At 38.6% G+C, this 20855-nt stretch overlaps 1 protein-coding gene across 1 annotated transcript in view; it reads right to left on the bottom strand.

Annotated features, from left to right (window-relative positions):
* The window catches only part of SCAMP1 (secretory carrier membrane protein 1), a 41413-nt gene extending 37187 nt beyond the window's left edge, over positions 1-4226 (bottom strand). The window contains exon 1 of the mRNA XM_042875197.1: positions 4088-4226. Coding sequence (XP_042731131.1) covers positions 4088-4144 — 57 coding nt within the window. The 5' untranslated portion in view covers positions 4145-4226. The remainder of the gene's footprint in view (positions 1-4087) is intronic.
* Between the last annotated feature and the right edge of the window lie 16629 nt (positions 4227-20855).

Here is a 20855-nt window from a genome sequence, read left to right as displayed (position 1 = left end):
TCCAGCATCAGATCTTCAGCTCATCCTTCCTTCCAAACAAGACAGAAGATTAATTTGTTCTCACATGAGTCAGATTAACTGCAATATCCAAATTATCACTGGAACTAGCTCTGTTGTGAAGTTAAGCTCTAATGTATACTTAGCTTCAGTGACTAAACTAATCCTGTGACCTCAGTGGGAGCAACTCAGGCATCTAATGCCATTTTTAGATGTCTTAGAGAATCTCAGACATCTGTATAAGAAGGGTAGTCATGACAGAACTGCAGAAGACTTTGAGGAGCAGTAACCATTGTTTTTTGAGGAGGTTAACCATTGTTTGGATAATGCAGAGAAAGGCAACAGCAGATATAGCTGCTTTAAATTACCTAAGAATGGTAAACAAGCCAGTAAATAAAGAATTGCTTAATCCTTTCCAGGGATCCTGGCTCATCAAATACTCCAAAGGAGAGGATTTCCAAGTAGAGATGCTTCTCTTGTAGCTGCCAGCCCTTAAATGAAGTTAGGGAGCCAGGCTCCACCCTTCCATTCACACAGGTGAATTGCTTGCACCTGTGCTCCCAGGGCTGACTACACCCCTTCACAAGGTGTTCAATCACTGGTTCAGGCTGTGACCTCACAGTTCCAATACAGATACCTAATCCAAAGAAACTGCTTCCAAAACTACATAATTTTGAAGGTTTCCACGCTTGCAGGCTTCCAGACCATAACTGAACAAGACAAGCAGTATTCTGTTCAGTCTCCATATGTATCACTTAGTTGTTTTTAGCAGGAGGCCACCATTTATATTTAAACACAAATACATCTTACTTTTCAGTCTTACCTTAATTTAGTATCAAATACCTGCATCTGCTCAGAGCTCTCAGCACAGCAGGGGAAGTGACCCAATCAGATGACCCATTACTTTCAGGGGACCTGATCCTGACCTAAACTTGACTTCCTACCTTGGTCTCAGCAGGGCCTTGACTCCAGACCGAACACAAGAACTGTCACTGGACCCATTTTGCTCATGCTGTCTGTGGATTCCACCATTTGTCAGTGAGAATGTTACCAAACCGGAGTTCATGCACTCAAGACAGGAGAAGTACTTCACAGAGAAGGAAATAGAACAGCTTTCATTATTAGCTCATTTTTATGATGCTTCAAGTCACACTGTGTATGTATTTACAGCGCTGCTACATCAAATTATAGAGAGATGATCACACCTTCACTTGCATGGTACATAAGAGCATTTTCTTCTGCACAATTCTAATGTGATCACAAGCTTTCTAATGCCAGAATGCTATCTGTATTTTTGTTTCATCACTCCTTGTATTTCTAAATGAAAGATCTCCTATTTTGGTTGGTATACATCAAGGGAAAAACTACTTGTACAGAAATACTCGGATATCAAAAACATAACATCCTTTGGATTCGGTTTGAGGACTTTTGTTTTTTAACGTGTTACCCTTTTTCAAAAAGAAATGTTAGGTGTTCACATATATGTATCAATGTGCCATGATCAATCCAAGCAAGCAAATACTTGATATGAGAAATTCTATTTTTAGACTAAAGCCATGTAGTTCCAGTTAGTTAGATGCCAAAAGAGAAACATAATTTTAGGTTTCAGAAAGCAGTAACTACTCATGCTAACCATGAGCAAACTAGATGTTTCTGTCTTCCCATTTTCCCATTCAGTATCAATGAAGAACCTCCTCTGAAATCTTTTCATTAAAAGGCATGAGAGCAGTCGCAGGAAACTAGCAGATCACAATTAGCAAAACCTAAATACTTCAGAGAAAGCAGGAGCTGTCATCAAACCTGGCAACGACTCTTCATGTGATGCCCCTTCCTCCCTTCTCTGTCACACTACTTTGCAATTTTACACAGACATAGAAAGTGCCTGCCAACTTAAGGGAACTTAAGTAATCTCGTAGACATATAGTATGAATAAATTTGAATACAGTGTTCAGACAACACAATCTAGGTCATCAAGGCCTATCTGGAAATTCTGGTTCTGCGCGTAAAATATAATAAAATACATAGCCCATACTATAAAACACGTAGAGTAACCTGAAATTCTGACACATGTACTTCAAAGTTGTCATGCCAACAAGCTGACAATCAAGGTTTGGCATATTGAGGAGGCCTTCTACCCCTTCAAGTAAGTATGTAACTAAAGGTAAGCAGCATTATTTTCTGTCTGCAGTTGAATGAGAAAGAAAATAGCAGAAACCAGAAGAAGCGGGGAAAAAAAGCCCTCCAAGAAAGAAAAAGCATGAAGCTTTCCTAAAACAACTTCTGCAAGAGAGAGAAATCCAGAACCCTGTTCAACAAGGAGGTTCAAATTACAGAGTTGTTCTGGAGTATTTTTTTTGTGATACAGTGCAGCTCTTGCCTAACAACTACAATGAAGAGAAACTAGAAAAAAACATCACTTTAAGCAGTGTCTTCAAACTAAGCATGGCCAAGGTAGGTTCCCAGCTTAGGACTCAGTAACACTGCACAGGACAAGTCCTCTTCAGCCTGGAGAAGGCAAGGCTCTAGGGAGACCTTATAGTGGACTTCCAGTACCTCAGGAGGCCTCCAGGAAAACTGGGGAGGTACTATTTATAGGGTATGCAGTAACAGAGTGAGGGAAATGGCTTTAAACTGGAAGAGGGTAGATTTAGACTAGATATTAGGAAGAAATTCTTTGTTGTGAAAGTGGTGAAACACTGGAACAGGTTATCCTGTTGTGATGCTGTGGATGCCCCCTTCCTGGAGGTGCTCAAGGCCAGGATGGGGCCTTGAGCAAACTGATCTAGAGGGAGGTGTCCCTGCCTATAGCAGGAGGGTTAGAACTAGGTGACCTTAAAGGTGCCTTCAAACCCAAACCTTTCTGTGATTCTATGAAGTCACAGGGCCAGTAAATGATGCAAAGGAAGCTGTTTCTGCTTTGGGTATCCATACGCAATAAATTTGCTATATATTGCTTTTGCACAGGAAAAGAATCAGCTACTTTTGTTGCTGAAGACATGTTCTAGAACAATGACACCTTTTTGTCTCCTGGTGCCAGGAAGTAAAGAACAGAGCTCATAGCCATTGGTGCCAGTCCAAACTACTGCTGGCAGCAACCCATGTGCCTGGAGTTCTGTTCCCCTAGAAACATCCCTGCATGGTGCACAAAGCGAAGTAAAAACATAGTGGTGAGCCCAAATAACAAAATATACTAAATCTTATGAGAATAAAAACTAAACTGACAGACTCCAATGAATGAACCAGACAAAAATCTATGCTTTCAGCAACTCCTTGTGCAGGAGTACAGTTGTAGTGTGACAGATCAGCTTCTAAAAGGCTTAATTATTTCAGCCATGTCACACTGACATGCAGTACTGTGTATTATAAAGTGCCCATGAGATAAAAATGAGGCACAGAAGAAGTTTGGTGAGATTTTTTAAGCAGCTGGAAAAAGAAAAAAAATAAAAATAAAAAAATCAGACCAACCAGACTCAAACAATAAAGAGCTGATGAGGTGGGAAAGCATTGGAGAGGTCAGCTCACCCTGAGCACAGCGGACAGAACAGAGGGTAAAGAAACAATTCCCAGCAGCGTGCCAGGTCAGGAGAGCAAGAACCGAGCTCAGCACACATTGTAACACAGCATTTTAGAAAGCAGGGCAGAACCCAGCCTCTCCCTCAGCACCCTGCGCGCTTCAAAAAAATGCAGCAAAGCAGGTAAGCCCGATGAGGGAAAACGAGATAAATCCACGGCATTATGTGGGTCAGCCGATCAGAAAGAAAAATACTGTAGAGTATCACACGCACACACACATCTGCAGACATTACGTGAAAAACAAAATTACGAGGGAGGTGAGAACTGGAAAAAACAATTCCTATTATTCCAGCTGCAGTATGGACGACGAAATACAGAAACCTGAACTCCTGAGAGCGCTACGCCCGTTCCCAGCGCTTCCAGAACGGCTGCTTTCCCTGACAACACCCCGAGCCGCCCAGCCAGCCCCACGAAAGCGACTCGAGCCAGCAGAAGCCTCCGGGGCCGGTTCCTGCAGCGGGATGCCCCGAGCACACCGCCCTCCCCGCCCGCCCGCCTGCCTGCCTGCCTGCCTCACCTTGAAGGGGTTGTTGAGGTCCGGGTCGGCGAAGGGGTTGCTGTCGAAGTCCGACATGGCGGGGGCTGCGATCTCCGGGTGGCGGCGGTGGTAGCAGCGGCTCCCGCCCTGCGGCGCCCCACACTCGCCGGCTCGCGAGATGCCCCCCGCCCTGACACCAGCTGCTGCTGTGGCCCGAGCCCGCCCCCTCCGCACCTACCAGCCGCCGAGCGCCGGCCTCCCAAAATGGCCGCCCCGGAAATGGCGTCGCCGGGCGGGACGGCGCTGTTAGCAGGGGCAGCGGCCGGCCCGGAGCGGCGGGGAGGTAGTGCGGCTGGGAGAGCCCATGCGCGGCGCGGGGGAGGTTGGAGGCCGGCCGAGGCACCCCCGAGAAGCTCTTCTAATGTGTCCACCGGCACAAATCCTGATTTTTTCTCTATGCTTTCTAAAGAAATTATTTAAGTTTTCGTTAAAATGCAAAAAGAGAGGGTTGAATCTGAGGCCTGAAGTCTGTCTGAAAGGAGCTGTTGCAGAGTAAAATTGGCTTTCTCAGTGTTAATTGTTATTTTTTTCTCCATATAACAACCACAGGCAAACTTTGGGTATTGTTATTTCGGGTTTGTTGAAGGCTGACTCAGAACATTAACACATAGAGTCACAGAGTCATAAAGGTTGGGGAAGACACTAAGATCAGATAGTCCAACCACCACCGTCATGCCCGCTGAACACGATCCTTATACATGTTCATACAAGGGCAGGGCCACAACATCAGAGGCACACATGGTGCGACTGCAGTAGAGGCTGAACTTTCCCACCAGCATCCCACTCTGTGTTGTTGCCGTGTGACAGATGCAGCAGAGGGGCACTCTGACAGAATGGCAACTGACACAGAAGTGCGTATGAAACAAAGGTATGTCACTGAATTCTTCTGTGAGGAAAACATGGCACCCACTGACATTCATCAACATTTGCTAAACGTTTACAGAGACAAAACTGTGAATATGAGTGCATTGAAGCAGTGGTTGGTGTGTCTCAGCGGTGGTGGTATTGACAGCAGGTCACCTTTGCTGCTGCAGATTTCTGCCAGCACAGCACACAGGCTCTTGTTCATCGCCGGCAAAAACACATTCCTGATGGTCGTGACTGTGTTGAAAAAGAAAGTTTTCTAGCTGAGAATGTGCTCTCTCACATAGTGCTGTTGTGCTCTTTGTATCTGTTGTATTTCCCCTGTAAATCAACAGGAGGCATTGTTTTTAGATGGACTTACATATTTTAGTGGTTCTACTTTTGTTGTTACTCCCATCCTGAAATGGCATTCACCGCAATGGTGTTGTTCATCAGCAAGTCAAGAAAAGTCCTGTGCGTACAGGAGGATTGACTTTGCATGCATCGGTAAAGAAAGCAATAATTACCACAAGGCTTCCTGTAATTTATGCAGAAGTTTCTCAATTATTTGTGAAGGACTGTCAGATATATGATGATATGCAAATGGCACAAATCATGAAAGCATAGCTTCTGAGGAATAAAGCACTTTCAACTTTTTTATTGCTATGAAGTGTAAAATAGTTCATGCTTCAAAAAACACAAAGGCAGCTGTTGTACAGTGAACAAAATTGCACTACAGTATTAGTCACAGTCATCCATATAGCTCACTTACTGTGACAGCAAACTAAATCATGTTGTTTTCCAATATTGTCCCACAGCTCAATATATCATAGCTCAATGATACATGCTGATTATTCAAAAACTTCATGCACTGAAAACAGTGTATTTGTTCTTTTTTCATCTGAATGTGTATGAATGCATTGTTTGTTATTTGCATGAATCGGTGAATGTTTTTCTGAAAAGAGCATCTTTTCTGATATGGATACTGATGCCTCAAATTATGGACATAGCAATGTTTCTCTAATAATAATTTGTGCACATTTAAGGGGGAATAATCTGTCATTTCATCTGGCTTTCAAGGCAGTAATGAAGCTGTGTTAAGATATTTTTTGAAAGGATATTAATTATTCTGATCTGTCAAATGATAGAACTTTGATAGCGCATCATTGCTTGCTGCTTGAAGTGTTGACTGGAAGATACTGACTAACTGCTAGCTAATAGAAAATGTGAATGAATATCTGCTTCCAACTAATGACTTAGTTAATACTCCACATACACAACATGGGCAATATAAATGGTTATCATATTATGCAGAGGGTTATGTAATAGATTTTCTCAATTATTTTCTTTGTCTTCCGAAGGACTTATTGAATTAGAAAACATACATGATTAGCCAAGGATGTCCCTGTTCCGCAAGATCACTTTACGTCTTGTTTTCCAAGCATAGAATTTGTGAGAGTGTGTGTTTTAGGTAAGAATTACTTGCAATAAACATTTTTTAATTCTGATACGTGTATAATTCGTGGATGCATTAGTCTGATTTTGAATGTACTGATCTGTTGTATGGAAAATGCTGAATCACAGCCTGAACCTCTGATTGACCACCTGAGACAAGCAGTGAGTCAGCCCTGGGAGCACAGGTGAAGACAGTTCTCCTGCACTATTGGAAGGGGTGAAGCCTGGCTCCACCTCTCCTAGACCTCATTTAAGAGCTGACTACTACTGGGGAAGGATCTCTTTTGGAAATTGCTCCTCTTGGAGTCTTCTCAGTGAGTCCAGGACAAGTGTGAGCTTTCTATCCATTCTTCTTTCCATCCATTCTTCTTTACCATGATAACTTGCTTAGCTTAACTTTCTTGCATATTTCTTACTTATAAAATCTGTATATTCATTGATTACACATATGTAAATTCATTAAAAAATAAGTAAAGTAGGGAATGGATGGTTCTGATTAAAAATATCTCTTGTCTTAAAAATTCCCCAATCTCATGCAATTGGTTTCATTCAGTAGTTTTCAGTAACTCTAACATGATTTCCTTTTAGCGAACAGAATTATGTTCTGATTTGGCTTTTTTTCTCAGAAAAAAAAAGTAGTCCAGACTTCACCAAGCAATAAACTTGAACTGTTTATGTGAATATTGTACTTGTATACCCATGTTTAAGACATTTTGGTAAAGATCTGACCTGAGAGTATTCCTTCAGCTCTTCGTTTTCTCAATTTTCTAGCGCTTGTGTGGGATTCACTGTATGTCAACCTCAGATGGTGAGGAAAAATGCTGAGGTCAGATTTGTTTTCAATTGTTTTTTTGCAGTCTGTGATGCCTGCATGCTGAATAGGTAATCAAGTGATCTGTCATTATATATCTCTCTCTCCAGATGAAGTAGATCACATGTTTACAGAGGATGGATCTTGGAAATGTAAAGCCAAACTGTAACAAGTATGCCTCAATAACCACTCTGAAGAGGAATGTTTCTCTTCATAGAATAGCAAAGTTCGTACAGCACCATAGGCAAGCTTAATTGTTAGAAAAAAAGCAGGGATAAGGAATGTTATCACACCACACAAGCACTCTGTGGAGGTTCTTATGTGGAGTGTAGGCAAAATGACTGGCGTGGAAGATCAACTGCTAGGAACTCATATAGAAACAAGCAAGAGGACTCCATGGCAGCCTCACTGCAAGGTACAGCTTGAGATTAGAACATACGCAGATCCCACTTTTAACTTCTTGCTGGAAGTTTTGGCAGAAGACACCGAGTTTGTTAGGTAAAACTTCAACTAGAGAGTTACTTGCTAACAGCTCTTGAAAGAATTTAAAATTGCTGGGATGCTGTATAATCAATGGATATCAAGATGTTACAAGCACAAAATAAACAAGAGTTAGGCAAAGTGGACTATGATAACAAGAGAGAATAAATGGAAGGCTTACCCTTATGCTGGGCTCACCACAAAACACCAGAAGAGGCAATCTCCAGAAGAGATCCTTCCCCACTGGTAGCCAGCTCTTAAATAGGTCTAGGAGAGGTGAAGCCTGGCTCCACCCATTCCGGCAGCACAGATGAATTGCCTTCACCTGTGCTCCTGTGGCTGAATCATTGCTTGCCTCAGGTGATCAATCAGAGGTTTAGGCTGTGACTCAGCAGTTCCCATACAGATGCACAAGCTTCACTTTTTCTACATTGTACAGCACAGTGATTTTCTTACAGAATGTTGAAAGGATTTTAATTTCAGAAAGAGAAAAGAGAAGTATGACACACGAGTACTTCAGAATAACAGTTGAAGGTCATGAGCTGCAGTATTCCCCAAAAACAGCTTTCTTCACTTAAAAGAAAAAAATAGTCTGAAGAATAGTTACTTAGAGGGGCTGATTTTACTTTTGTCTGGGTGCATCAAAGGCATGCTGTAAAATAACAAGATTGGGTCATTCTTGGCTTATTCAGTGAATCCTTCCTGCTGATCTGGAACGACACTGCTCAATGTCATGTTCTTCAACGTGTGTGTGAAACATGTCCCCAGTGGAGCCATCAGTCTGTGCTGTTCTTCCTGTTCCCCATAGTCCAATTCATCTGTGTCTGTTTGGGAACTGTACAAAGGCTTGTTGTCACCAGCAAACAATTTTTCCTATTTTCTTTTCCCATGGAGCAAATTGCTGATCCTCATCCAAGGAGCAGAGCCCTTACTTCTTCCATGCCTGTGTTTTAGGAATTTGCAAGCAGAGCACGACTATCCCCAGCACAAAGTATATGTGAGGTTCCCAGATGGAACCTCTGTGCCTGCTTTCCACAGGCAACATGGAAGACGTGAGTGTGGGCCCTGGGGTGACTGTATGCCATGAGCATGCTTGCAGAGTGCAGCAGTCACTAGCACTGGCCAAGACAGCAGGGTGTATCATGGAAGCAGGGTTACTCCTTCTGGAAAAATATGCTTATCTCTCTAGCAGAGGGTAAAGTAAGAGCAATTCAATAGTGATGTGAAGAGCTATGGCGCCCATTGCTGAAGACACACACTGGAGCAAACGGTGCCTTTAAGAGGATGGCTGAAAAACTAGGAGCCAGAGTGTGGGAGCAATGAATAGTAAACTACAGTCATGAGTGATACATGAGTGAAGATATGGCAAATCAAACGCATGCTGTCTGGTAGTGCTCTAGGCAGCTGTGGAGTGAAGCCAAGTGTTGCTGGCAGTCTGTGCTGCACTCTTGTGTACCGGCACCAGTGCGTGAGGAGTAAGAAAGCCAAGGCAGGTGAGAGCAGAGCTGGATCAGCAGTGGAGCAGACCTAAGCCTCACCTGCGTCTTACTGCTGCTGTGTTACCCTCTGCTGTATGATACTACTGGTGGCTGTCTACTGCAGCCCACTGTTTACGCTTCCCCAGGGTAAGACTGTTCTCATTAGGAGTTAAACCAGTAGATTTCAGAGGACATTGTCTAAATAGCAGCAGGACTTGTGCTATGACCTCTTCCAGACAAATAATTAATGCTAATAGCTTTTCAGCATGTTTCTCATCCCTTCTAATTTAAAAATGTACATAAATTGTTGAATATAAATAGTTGCCTGAGTTTTAATTATGTTTTCTATTTCTTTCTAATCACTCCTTGTGTTTTCTTCATTGAGCAATTATTAAGTTGCAATTATTAAGCAATTACACTGCAATTAGAAAGCAATTGAATTGCGGTTCTGGGATTTGGAAAACAACCTAGAAAGTGATCTGTATACATTGTCAAGGAGTGAGTAATTCAAAACTCAAATGTCCTCAAATGTCAAAAATTCTATTTAGCAAGAAATAGGGGAAAAAAAGAGATGTGGGGAATGATAAGTTTTGGTTTCAGTTCAACTATATGCAGCTTTGAAGAGCAACAAATATATGGAGATTTGCATAAAAATACCATGCAGGGCATTCCTCAGTTTGACTCTCCTTATGTGCAGGTGCAAGTAACTGCAAATTTTCACACAAAGCTCAAAACTACGTGTATGTTGTGAATAGGCTTGGGAGTTTAGCCTGCTGACATTCCATCTCACTGTATGTGACCATCAGTGAAGAAGAAAGCTTATTTCTGGCATAGAGAATCTCAATGCAGCTGCATCAGGATGTATATAGCTGTCATCAGGCAAGTATCCATGCGTCTCTTGCTGCCGTGACCACTCAGGCTGAAGCAAAAATGAGGTATTGCTTTTGCAGTACTGAATCTTGTCCTGGCAGTGGAGCAGTGCTTTAAGGGCACCTGTTTCTGGCTGGCAGCATAGGAAAAGTTTGATAGCATAAGCACAAGATAAGCTCTTCTACAGAAACCAATCCATACGCAGCCCTGTCAGGAAGTGATATTGAGTAGTGAACTGCTGCACATGCAACTTCTTGCCATCCAACAACCTCTACGGTTGGCTCTTGATAAGTGAGCAGTGTAGTTGGAAAAGTGCCCTTGTGCCTGAACTGATGCAAGCCATACTCCAGGGTAATGTGACATAAATGCAAACATGGCACCACAAATTTAGACAATGAGGAAAATTTACGGCAGTCTCCTGCAGTCTGAAGCTGAGTTTTAGGTGTGCAAAAAAACAGAATTCCAAGATAAAATCCAGGATAAAATGGTGACAGTAACCTTGCAGATTACTGTGCTACTGGGAGATATGTTGTGGTAGAGGTGCTCTGAAGACTGCTGTAGCACACGTGAAGTGAGACTGACAGAAGGATTTAAATCTGTATGATGTAAACATTAAATAACAAAGACATAGCACTGAAAGAAAATAGGAAAGATTTTGGTTTAATTTAGGTAAGCGTAATTCTTCTGGGTTGATGTCAGATTTGTGTGTACAGAAGAAAAATGAATGATTTTTAGAAAGTTCAAAGCAGAGATGACAGCAAACTGTAAGTCAGATGACCAGATATCTTTTTATAATGGTTTTCAGGTTCACATTGAAGTTAATGTCTGAGAATTTATCTAGAGCAATAATGAAAAAAAGGAACTGTAGCCTTATCTTTATCATGTCGTAGGCATGTAGATAGGTATATACTCTTTTACATAGCAATGCTTTTAAAAATAATCCATAATAACAACAACTTTCAGAAATCCATCAACCCTCCTTTTATAAACCTAATACAACAATAAAAAATTAAATGCTAGTTTTTCCTTGACAGCACATACAATACGGAGTTGTTCTCTCCTTTTCAGACTAAAGAGTATGTTTTCTTAGTGTAGCATGTAGGATTCAGGATTTACAAAAACACATCATTTTAAGAGTTGGCTTTTAAAAAATCTTTTGCTTATTAGTTGTGCATTGAAACAGAAAGGTATGCAGGAAGGAGAATGGGAAAGAGCAAGCAGAAGGCACTGATACAGAAAAGAGCTTTAGAAGTTTCCAGTTTTGAGAGGCTCATTTTCAGAAAAAAAAAGAGCAGCACTGCTTCTAGCTGCCAGGAGGAAATACAACAGGGCAACCAGATCTGTCACTTCATTGTGACCTTGTTCTGTTGTATAGGAAAAATGCTATAATTATAACCTTTATAATGCAAACAGTTACCTAAATTTAGATGAATCAACGAAAAACCAAAGCCATGCTGTGAACATACAAAAAATCTATGTCTTTTAAAAACTTTCTGTGTCTGAAGCATTTAATGAAAGGGATATAAAATCGCATTATTGGCTGAAAAGTTAATTTTTTAGGAGCATCTCTTTGTTTTCAGTTGGTAGTATAGTTAACAAAGAAATCATAACACTTGCTAATGAAATACATCAGTTTTTATAAAAGCCTGCTTTAGATGTTATAATACTGAGAGGTTAAAACATAACCTTGTCATCCCAGTATTTCCGAAAATGGTAAAATTCCTAGGGCAGCATGAGTGAACGCAGTGAGTATTGTGGTAGGATTACCTGTCTGTATCTATATTTATACATGTGTAAGTGTTAATGGCTTGTTGTGGCTTTGTGATTTTTTGTTGTTGTTGTTGTTGTTGTCAGTATTCCACATCAGAACGTCCTGTGGACCGGTGGGAGTTAATGAGTTCTGGTTCCATTGACTGCCTTTTATTGCTTTGAGTATCCTGATGGGATGGGAGGGGCGGCATCCCCGGAGGACCTGGCGTGCAGAGGATAACCCTGTGACATGGCTTAAAGACAAAAGTCTTGTATTTTGTAATATTTGTATTTCCCAGTGTCAAATTAAAAGTAAATATATTATCATATGCAAAGAAATCTTGAAATCATAGATAAGAGATCACTTGTTATGGTCACATGCCCAAGTCCCTCATTTAAAAAAACATAACTGTTTTTGCCCTAGATATAAAGGCAGCCTTGAATAAAGTTGCAAAGTTAGATAAGAATGTCCTTCTGTTTTGTTCTGTTTGTTTGATTCTTCTCTAAAGACCCTGTTTTTTTTCTTATTTTCACTGTAAAATAGAAGAGATCTGATAGCCATTAGCCAGAAACTGCTGTTGGGGAAAAAAAAATATGAAATTAAGACCTAAATATGTAAGCAGAAAACTCATTTGGGGCTTGTCAAATGTCTGTGAGGAAATATTCTTAAAAAAAAAAAAAAAAAAAAAAAAAAAAAAAAGCAGGCAAGTGCTGAATTCCTGGCACATCAACTCTGAGGAAGAAGTATAGTGGCATGTTGAACATTAATTTGATAGTGTAAATGAGACTCCTTACATAAACATGAGTTCACGGAAGTAATAGCCTTTCCCAGTGATGAGGAAGATGGCCCTGGTGTACTTTACAATAAAGAATATCTTGTTCATAAGCAGTTTCACACATGGAGTAGTTCTGTGATGGTTTATTTTGGGAATTGAGATGTACTTCCATTTTTGTCCAAATAGCTATTTCAATGTGCGAAGTACTACATATCTTTAGAAATTTGTCTTCAGCACTTTTATTCAGTGAGTATGTGATTCTCCTCTTTCTTCTAGTTCTCTCCACAGAAATAATTAGCAAAGCAAATAAGTAAGTTTCTCACCATCATCAGTGGGTGTGCAGGTCCATTCCTATACAAATACTCTTCCATTACACCAAATAAATGTGCCATTCCACAGGATGTTTAAACATTTGATAGTGGCACTGTAATGTCTAGATCAGCTATAAGATGTGGCTTTGTGAAAATGGTAATTGAAGGGTTCCATATTTATCACTTTTCTGTTTTCCAAATATAGCTAGCCTAGCATTCAGAGAGTGTGCATTTCTGCTGTTTTTAACTTTTCAGAAATGTGAGGTGAGTGTGTTGTTGGGCTCCAGGGAGATTCTAGTTTCTGATAGACACTATTACTAGCACTGAAATTTCCTTACTTTTTCATACTCATGAATTAGAAGAACGTTCAGTGAAAACCTGAATCATATGGAACCCAGACATGATGCAGAACACAAAAAGAAAAATTTTGGGTCAAGAACACAGATTTTAATTGAAAAGTATGATTACACTGTAAAATATTTCTTCTTAAACTTGCAATATTTGTAGCAACACATTAAAGAAGTTGAGTTCTGTCTGTTTAGCATTATGTTCACTTCTCTGAGATGTACTTAACATTTCAAAAATGCTTAGCAAGTAACAATATTATTCCTGTTTTTGTGAAAGGGTGTCTTTTGGAGCACTGTAGAAACACTAAGAGAAGGGAATCAGCAAAACAAACCTGCATTACATTCAGGTGAAAAGTGGAACTTGATATAAGTACTCCATCCACTGAGTAGCAATCTGAGAAATATTTAAAAAGGGATGCATTTTCACCTAGATGTTCCATACAAAAGATAAGATTGGTCAGTGGATATGCCCAGTGTTTGCAATGAAACATAAGCTAAAATGCAGCTAGTATGTTAGCAAGACAGTCAGACTAGCCCCTTTTCTTGTCCACCCTCAGCAAGGCTTTCACCATCCCCCATGTCATTTCCTATCTCATCCATTCCCATGATTGTTTTTCCTCACTCATATCTTCACAGAATGATGTTGCAAAATTTGTGTGTACATCAGTTTTTGAATCCTCCTCCTCTCTTTGTGACATGTGAAATGAGGCCTGTGTAATTTTATATTCCTCTTTGATAGCTGGGAAAACAGCACTATCACATAAAGATTAAAATGTTTTATGAAACAGATAGCACCTGCGTTATGTGGTTAATTTGCATTAGCAGATCTCAGTCTAAGCTTTTCCTGTTGAATCACATATACAGCTCACAATTTGTTGACTTGGAATTTTTAAAACCATAGCCTTGAGGTGATACAATACAAAACAATCTCCATTGGTCCTGCAAGTTTCAGCTTTCCATGTGAAATTTTGTAAAGTAGTTTTACTAGCTTGCTTTCTGAGTGCTTTATTATCAAGGACTTCTAACCATTTGTAGAGTGAATAGTTTAAATGAATCTATTATAAATACATTATCTAGGGTTGTATGCCTTAAACGAATCCTTACACTACTGTCAAGGCTTAAGCAATTTTTTTTTCCCCAATTCTAATGTGAAATCATCTCCCTCCCCTCCCTTGTTTTCTATATATTCAAATACAGTATACACATATGCATGCACATATATATATACATACATATTTATATTTTTCATATATATATATATATACACACACAAAATGTATAGAAGCAAATTACCTGGCACCCAAAGAGCCACATACTGCCCTTCATGCTTTTACATTCTGGAGATTGTTTCATAATGATCAGGATTTTTAGAATAAAGGTTTGGTGCTCGGTAACACTGCAGGATCTAGGTCAGTGAGTTCTCTTCTTATTCTGAACAAGTGTTTCCTCTAGGAATTATGTGACAGCACTGCCCTGATTTGGCCTGCTACAGGATTGTTTCAGCTGTTCCACTTTGCACTGAGTTGACAATTTCACATTTAGGAAATTTTTAGTTATTTTTAAAGGTTTCTTCAGCATTCTTTTTTGGGTTAATAGAGATACAGAAGCCCAACTATACCCTTACAGGCCTGGAAATTTTCAGGCTGTTTCAATGATAATAATATACCCCCATTTCCATCAATAGTAATTAATTGACATTCCATATTTTATTTTATGTAAAACAACTAATTTTATTACCTACATGTTTTAGCAATTATTTATCATTTTTTACTGTTTCCAGCTACAATTATCTGTGGTTTATAGTAAAGTAGTTTTTACCCTCAATTCTGGAAAAAAAAAAAAAAAAAAAAAGGAACAAAAAAACAAACAAAAAAGCCAACTTTAGTTCCTGTAATGATTTCCAACTTTACTATGTATGTTGTATGAAAAACATAAAGTCATAAGCATTTAATCAACTCTTCTTTTCTGCTTCAAGCATGTAAATTCCTCAGCTTCTCTCACCAATCAACTCCCCTTATGGCTTTATAATTAGAATGAGTGGTAAGTATGAGAAGAACTTGTCCATAGTTTTTTTTTCCTATATAATATCATCGTTTCTTGTCTGAGTGACTGAAGAAGTCATTATTTAAAGTTCGTTTTTGAGCAGGCTTTCTTTTGTTTCTAAAGCAATTTTCCTTTTCTTCTGCAGTTATAATCTTTTTTAAAATCTGAGTGGAAATTTTTTGATGACATTTTTCCTTAAAAAGTGTTCCATAAATAAAAAGGCTTACAGGTTGTTGTAGCTAAGAAGTATTCATCTGATTGCTATGTCAAAGCTATGTCTGCTTGATGGAAGAAGCTCAGTAAGCTTCTTTTTGTTTTGAGACTGGAGTGAGCATGTTTACTAATTTACTTTTACCTGTATTAAAAGGCAGTACCTAAAGATATAGCCAACAGATTGATGGCTTTTAATTATGAGATTTTTCTGTTTCTTTCTTGTAATCAAATTGTTTGTACTCCCTCCTTTATTCATACCTAAACGGACATTTCCAGCCTTTGAGCTAGGTGCTTTTCAGGCCTGCTGTCTCTGCAGAAATATGTTTGACAAACTCTATTAAACTATTTTAATTCCTCTGTAAAGACTTTGCACTGAAAGGTGAGATAAAGGGTGATGGGCACAAACTGGAACCCAGAAAGTTCCCTATGAACACGAGAGAAAACTTCTTCACTTTGAGGGTGACAGAGCACTGGAATAGGCTGCCCAGAGAGACTGCGGAGTCTCCTCTGCAGATACTCAAAACCCGCCTGGATGTTTTTCTATGCACCCTACTGTAGGGAACCTTCTTTAGCAGAGGGGTTGGAATAGGCGATCACCAGAGGTGTCTTCCAAACCCTGCGACTCTGTGATTCTGTACAGTGTATTTCCATTAATATAAATTTATAACTACTCTGAACGTCACCTATTAGTATCTTAACAGTTTCACTAAAATGTTGGGCAGATGACATCAAAATTTCTCTTCTAAGGTTTTAGACTAAACCCTTGCCTGAAAATAGTAAATAAAGAGATAAAAATAGCTACTTCAAGGTTCTTTTCACATAGTCCTGTACTTTGCCTCGTATAAAAGATGCGTGTTTTCTAGTCATTTACTGCTGTGTGTAAAGTTTTAGTTTTTCAGGGCGTACGAGGTATTTTTAAGAATTGTAACCACATTAGTATGCTATTACATGTTGGTGTGAAATGAGGTCACCTGGTTGAACCCCTGCTCAAGCATTCACCTGGGCTCCTGTGGCTGACTCAGTCCTTGCCCCTGGTGGTCAATCAGAGGTTCAAGCTGTGATTCAACAGTTCCCATAAAGTAGTCAAAATAAAAATAAAGAGATACCAGAAAAGTGAAAATGAAAATAATCCAACATAAGTGATTAAAGTTGAAGGACTCTCTGCATGGTTAACTGACACATCCTTTGCATGAGAGCTGCACCAAGACAGAACTACTGAAATAATGAAAGAGTGCTTATATAAATGCATAACAAGTCAAGCCTTTAGTCTGAACTTTTACCTGTTTGGTAGAAAAGGGGAAACTCTAACGCAGATATTTTTTCTGTGGTTAAGAAAGGCAGAGTAGGCAACAAAGTACACTGAAATGTAATGTAAAACAATGAAGTGACCTATGAGTATATAGACATTATACATTCTTTATCTGAATTTTATGGTAAACATTTTTTTTTCAATGCTAAATCTAAAGCAATTAAGTGAGGAAACGTGCCATATCAGTAGTCATTATGTTCTAAGTATTACTGAATACAACTGAAAGATAGTATTACCAGAAGAGCTAATATTTTAAGAGGATAAATACATTAAGCAACGTAATGTTATGCATGAACCTTCATCTAAAACTATTTCACAAAATTTAATATTAAAGGAAAATGTTGAATACAAACAAAAGTGATAGCTACTTGTTTAAACATCAGTGACTGTTCACACTGTATACAGCTCAAGTTACAATGCCATCAGTGTAACTTGAGAACCAAAGAAACAAAGCAAATTAACGCTTTATATTTACCTTGCACATAGCAGAGGGGTTGAAACTAGATGATCATTATGGTCCTTTTCAGCTCAGGCCATTCTGTGATTATGGAAGAACAATTGTCTAACTTGAATTAAATTCCAAGAATAAAATCTATATACAATTTTATTATGTATTGAAATAATAATAAAAAAATCCCATTGCACTTGCTCTAAACGAAGAAGAATCTGGACAAAGAATATCAGTATTATTCAAAAAAATAACAGTATTATCCTTACAAAAATAAGACAAGAAAAAATCTGAAGACTGCACTAGTACAACTGTCTTTCTCCTAAGGTTCTTTAGTGGTTTTAGGGCTTTGCATGGATTAGAGATTGCTCTGATACATTCTTAATAATCAAAAGCAATATTGCAGCAGTCTGTTATTAATATCTAGCTCTTCTCTCTGATCTAGAAAAAAAAGCTTGCCTTGAAAACCATGAGATTTCAATAATAGCAACGAATGTTTCTAATATCTATTTCAAATTCCTACCTTTCAGACAACACTTTTACTGTATTTGAGAGGTTTGCAGTTGCAAAGATGCCAGACTGAAGATTTAAAGGTCAGGTCCACGTACCCATATTCATCCAGCAGTAAAGGTTGTTCTAGTTTAAATAAAATTCTAACGTTTGTTGCTTCATTTCATCTTGTTTTGATATAACTTCTCCAGCTAAGTAGCTGTTTAAAGGAAAAGAAATATTGATATTCCTTTATATAACTTACGTGTTTAAAACAGAACAATAAAAATACAAATCAGATGGCTCCAAATATGAAATTATAAGTGAAGCAATGAAAGATGCTGCACCCAGTAGTAACTCTGGTAAGTGGCTAAATTGAAAATTACTAAACTGAATATCTCATCACTCATTTTGACTTGTCTGTCTGTTTAAGATGGAGATGTCTTACAGGCTTACAGATTTAGCTTTAAGTAGATGACTGGTGAACAGGTAAGCATTATTTAAATAATGACACTTCAGTAGTGAATTAACTTTTTCTTGGGCAATTAAGTAATAGTCCATCACATTGCTCAGCTTACTAAATTGTTTTTTTGCTATCTTCATTATTACATATTAGTCACCCATATTAATTACTCAGGCAAACTATTCAGTGACTCCTTTCTAGGACCAGGGATAAATCCATTACACACAGCAGCTGATAGTGTTGGTGAAAAGGGAGGGGATGGTTATAACTGTACTCAGGGATATTTCATACATTCAGTGTGATGTGGAATGATAAAACTGGAGGGCCTGGCTGAGGTGAAGGCAGCTGCTGCTTGGTGAGTGGCTGATCATCAGTGGCAAAATCAGAGCAATTGCACTGTACATCACTTGTTTTATATATATATATATATGTACAACTGTTGTTATTATCATTATTATTGATGTCATTGTTATTAATTGTTTCCCTTCCTTTTCTGCTCTATTAAGCTGTCTTCATCTCAACTCATGAGTTTTCCCAATTCTCTCTCCCACATCTGAATGTTGGGGAGTGAGTGAACAGCTGCGTGGTACTGAGCTGCCTGACAGGTTAAATCACAACACTTGGTCATGGGACTAGAATGCTTTCCAACAAATTTACTTATCTTCCCTTGTTTTTATGATTCATGAAGTCTACAACGACTTGCATATTCTGGCAGGCCTTCAGACAGATGGTTGAGTAGATATGAGGAGAAATTTGCCTTACAGCTCTAAAACTTTGTCCAACTTTACATTTCTTTTTGGATGGGATTAATTTGACTAAATCTGTAATGTATCCTGCCAATTTAAGCTATTCATCTAAGAATGGTTTATAGTAAATAGCAAGATCTAGGACATGATATATCTGAGCAAGCAGCTACTTTAGAATGAAACTCTTTGGTCTACAGTAATAAATCTCATTCTTTGCATATTTATTCCATTTTAGTGTGCATAGATTCTGTTGCTTTCTCTGCTGTTTTTCCAAACAAGAAATCATAGATGATGATTGCTAGACTTTTTGTCAAACAGCCTAGAAATCTGTGGTAGCAGTGGAAATCTGGAAATCTGCTTTAATTTTAAGAATGACCCATCTCTTCGATTTTTATGCAGTTTGTACTAGTGCTAACATTTATTTCATAACCACTAAAACAAGAATTACTACTGTCTCAGAAATGGCTTTTCTTTTTAATGTTTTGTTACTTTGCGTCTCTCTGATTTGCTGCAAAACTAATGAAAATGTTTTCTTAGAAGTGCCATCATTTGGCACACACTTCAGTGCACTGATTATCTTTCTGGAGGTAATTAACAAATTAAATAACATATTTCCAAAACCTTAGCCAGGTTGATTGAAGTCTATCTTTCATTTGGTTCCTTGCTATTCAAATAACGTATGAAAATTATTTTAATATATTCTTATCAGTAAAGGCACTCATGGATTTTAATTTCTAAATTATACAGTACTTTTTGTTTTGCAGGATTTTCAACACACATAGAAAAGTGTATTTTTTCAAAGCTACTATTTGCTCACTGAAAAATTAGGCATTGTCATTACATGCATTTACAAAAGCAAATTTCTACAGTATCTGTGGTAATTTTAATTTAAATTAAAACACAAATTAAAAAAAAGAATTTGCCATGGAATCTGTAAAATGGAAATACATAATTTTTCAAGGGGAAAAATTTTCTCTACTGCTCCTTTTAGACAGCAGCCTATGTGGGATTCTGCCAAATTAGTTGTGAAAGCTCAGACAGTAGGATTAAACTTGCATTTTTAAAGTGCAACAAAATTTTGCTCAAGCATAAATAATTTGGCCATAGTGAATTGCAAAAGGGCAACATTAAACTTTGCTCTCAAAGCGACACACCTGAGAAAGTGCAGTGTTTGCAAGTCACATGGTAGCATGCAGGAGACAAACGAATTTAACTTTGTGGTGCTTGGGACATGTAAGTTCTTGAAAAATACAACCATTTCTTTGATTTTTACACTTTGTGACAGTGAAGAGAACAGATGTTTGAGTAGCATGTATGGAGTCTGGATATTAAAATTTGTAGGCAAAACTTCTGAATGAGTTTTAATCTCCCAGCTAAAGCTGCTAAAGTAGTTCTGCTAGCTTATTCCACACTCTCATAGTCCTTTTTTTGTGATATTTTAAATTCATGCTATTAGAAGAAGTTTCTTTTCACTTCAGATTCTTCGTCTTAAAATCCATCTAGCTACCGATATCCAAACGACATATTCAGTAATTTAGAAGAAGTTACTGGAAACTTAGCAGTACACAGAACTGTCAATGCCACTAGCATCTGGGGCTGTTGTCCTGAAATCTTCACAAGCCTCTGTGGGTACTTTTCACTTGTAATAACATCCTCATAAAAATAATCTTTCTTCATGTGAAAGCTGCAGTGCAATTAAACCTCACTGGTTCAATAGAGAAAGCATTTGGCGCTTCCCACTTGGATGTGATAAAACAAAATGAAGGATTTTTCCAGTTCTGCATCTAATGGAGTAGGCCATCCCATTATAACAATACTTGTGAACATCTCAGAGAAAAATACACAATTCAAATAAAGATTTACAAGTCCAATCCATTTTTGAGGGATTATGTAATTTATTGCATGCTGTTGACACA

Source organism: Lagopus leucura, unplaced genomic scaffold, assembly GCF_019238085.1.
Source record: "Lagopus leucura isolate 7727_CA_CO unplaced genomic scaffold, USGS_WTPT01 Super-Scaffold_100014, whole genome shotgun sequence".
In the NCBI taxonomy this organism is placed as follows: domain Eukaryota; kingdom Metazoa; phylum Chordata; class Aves; order Galliformes; family Phasianidae; genus Lagopus; species Lagopus leucura.
The sequence above is the reverse complement of the archived record's forward strand: the minus strand, read 5'-3'. Positions and strand labels throughout refer to the sequence as shown.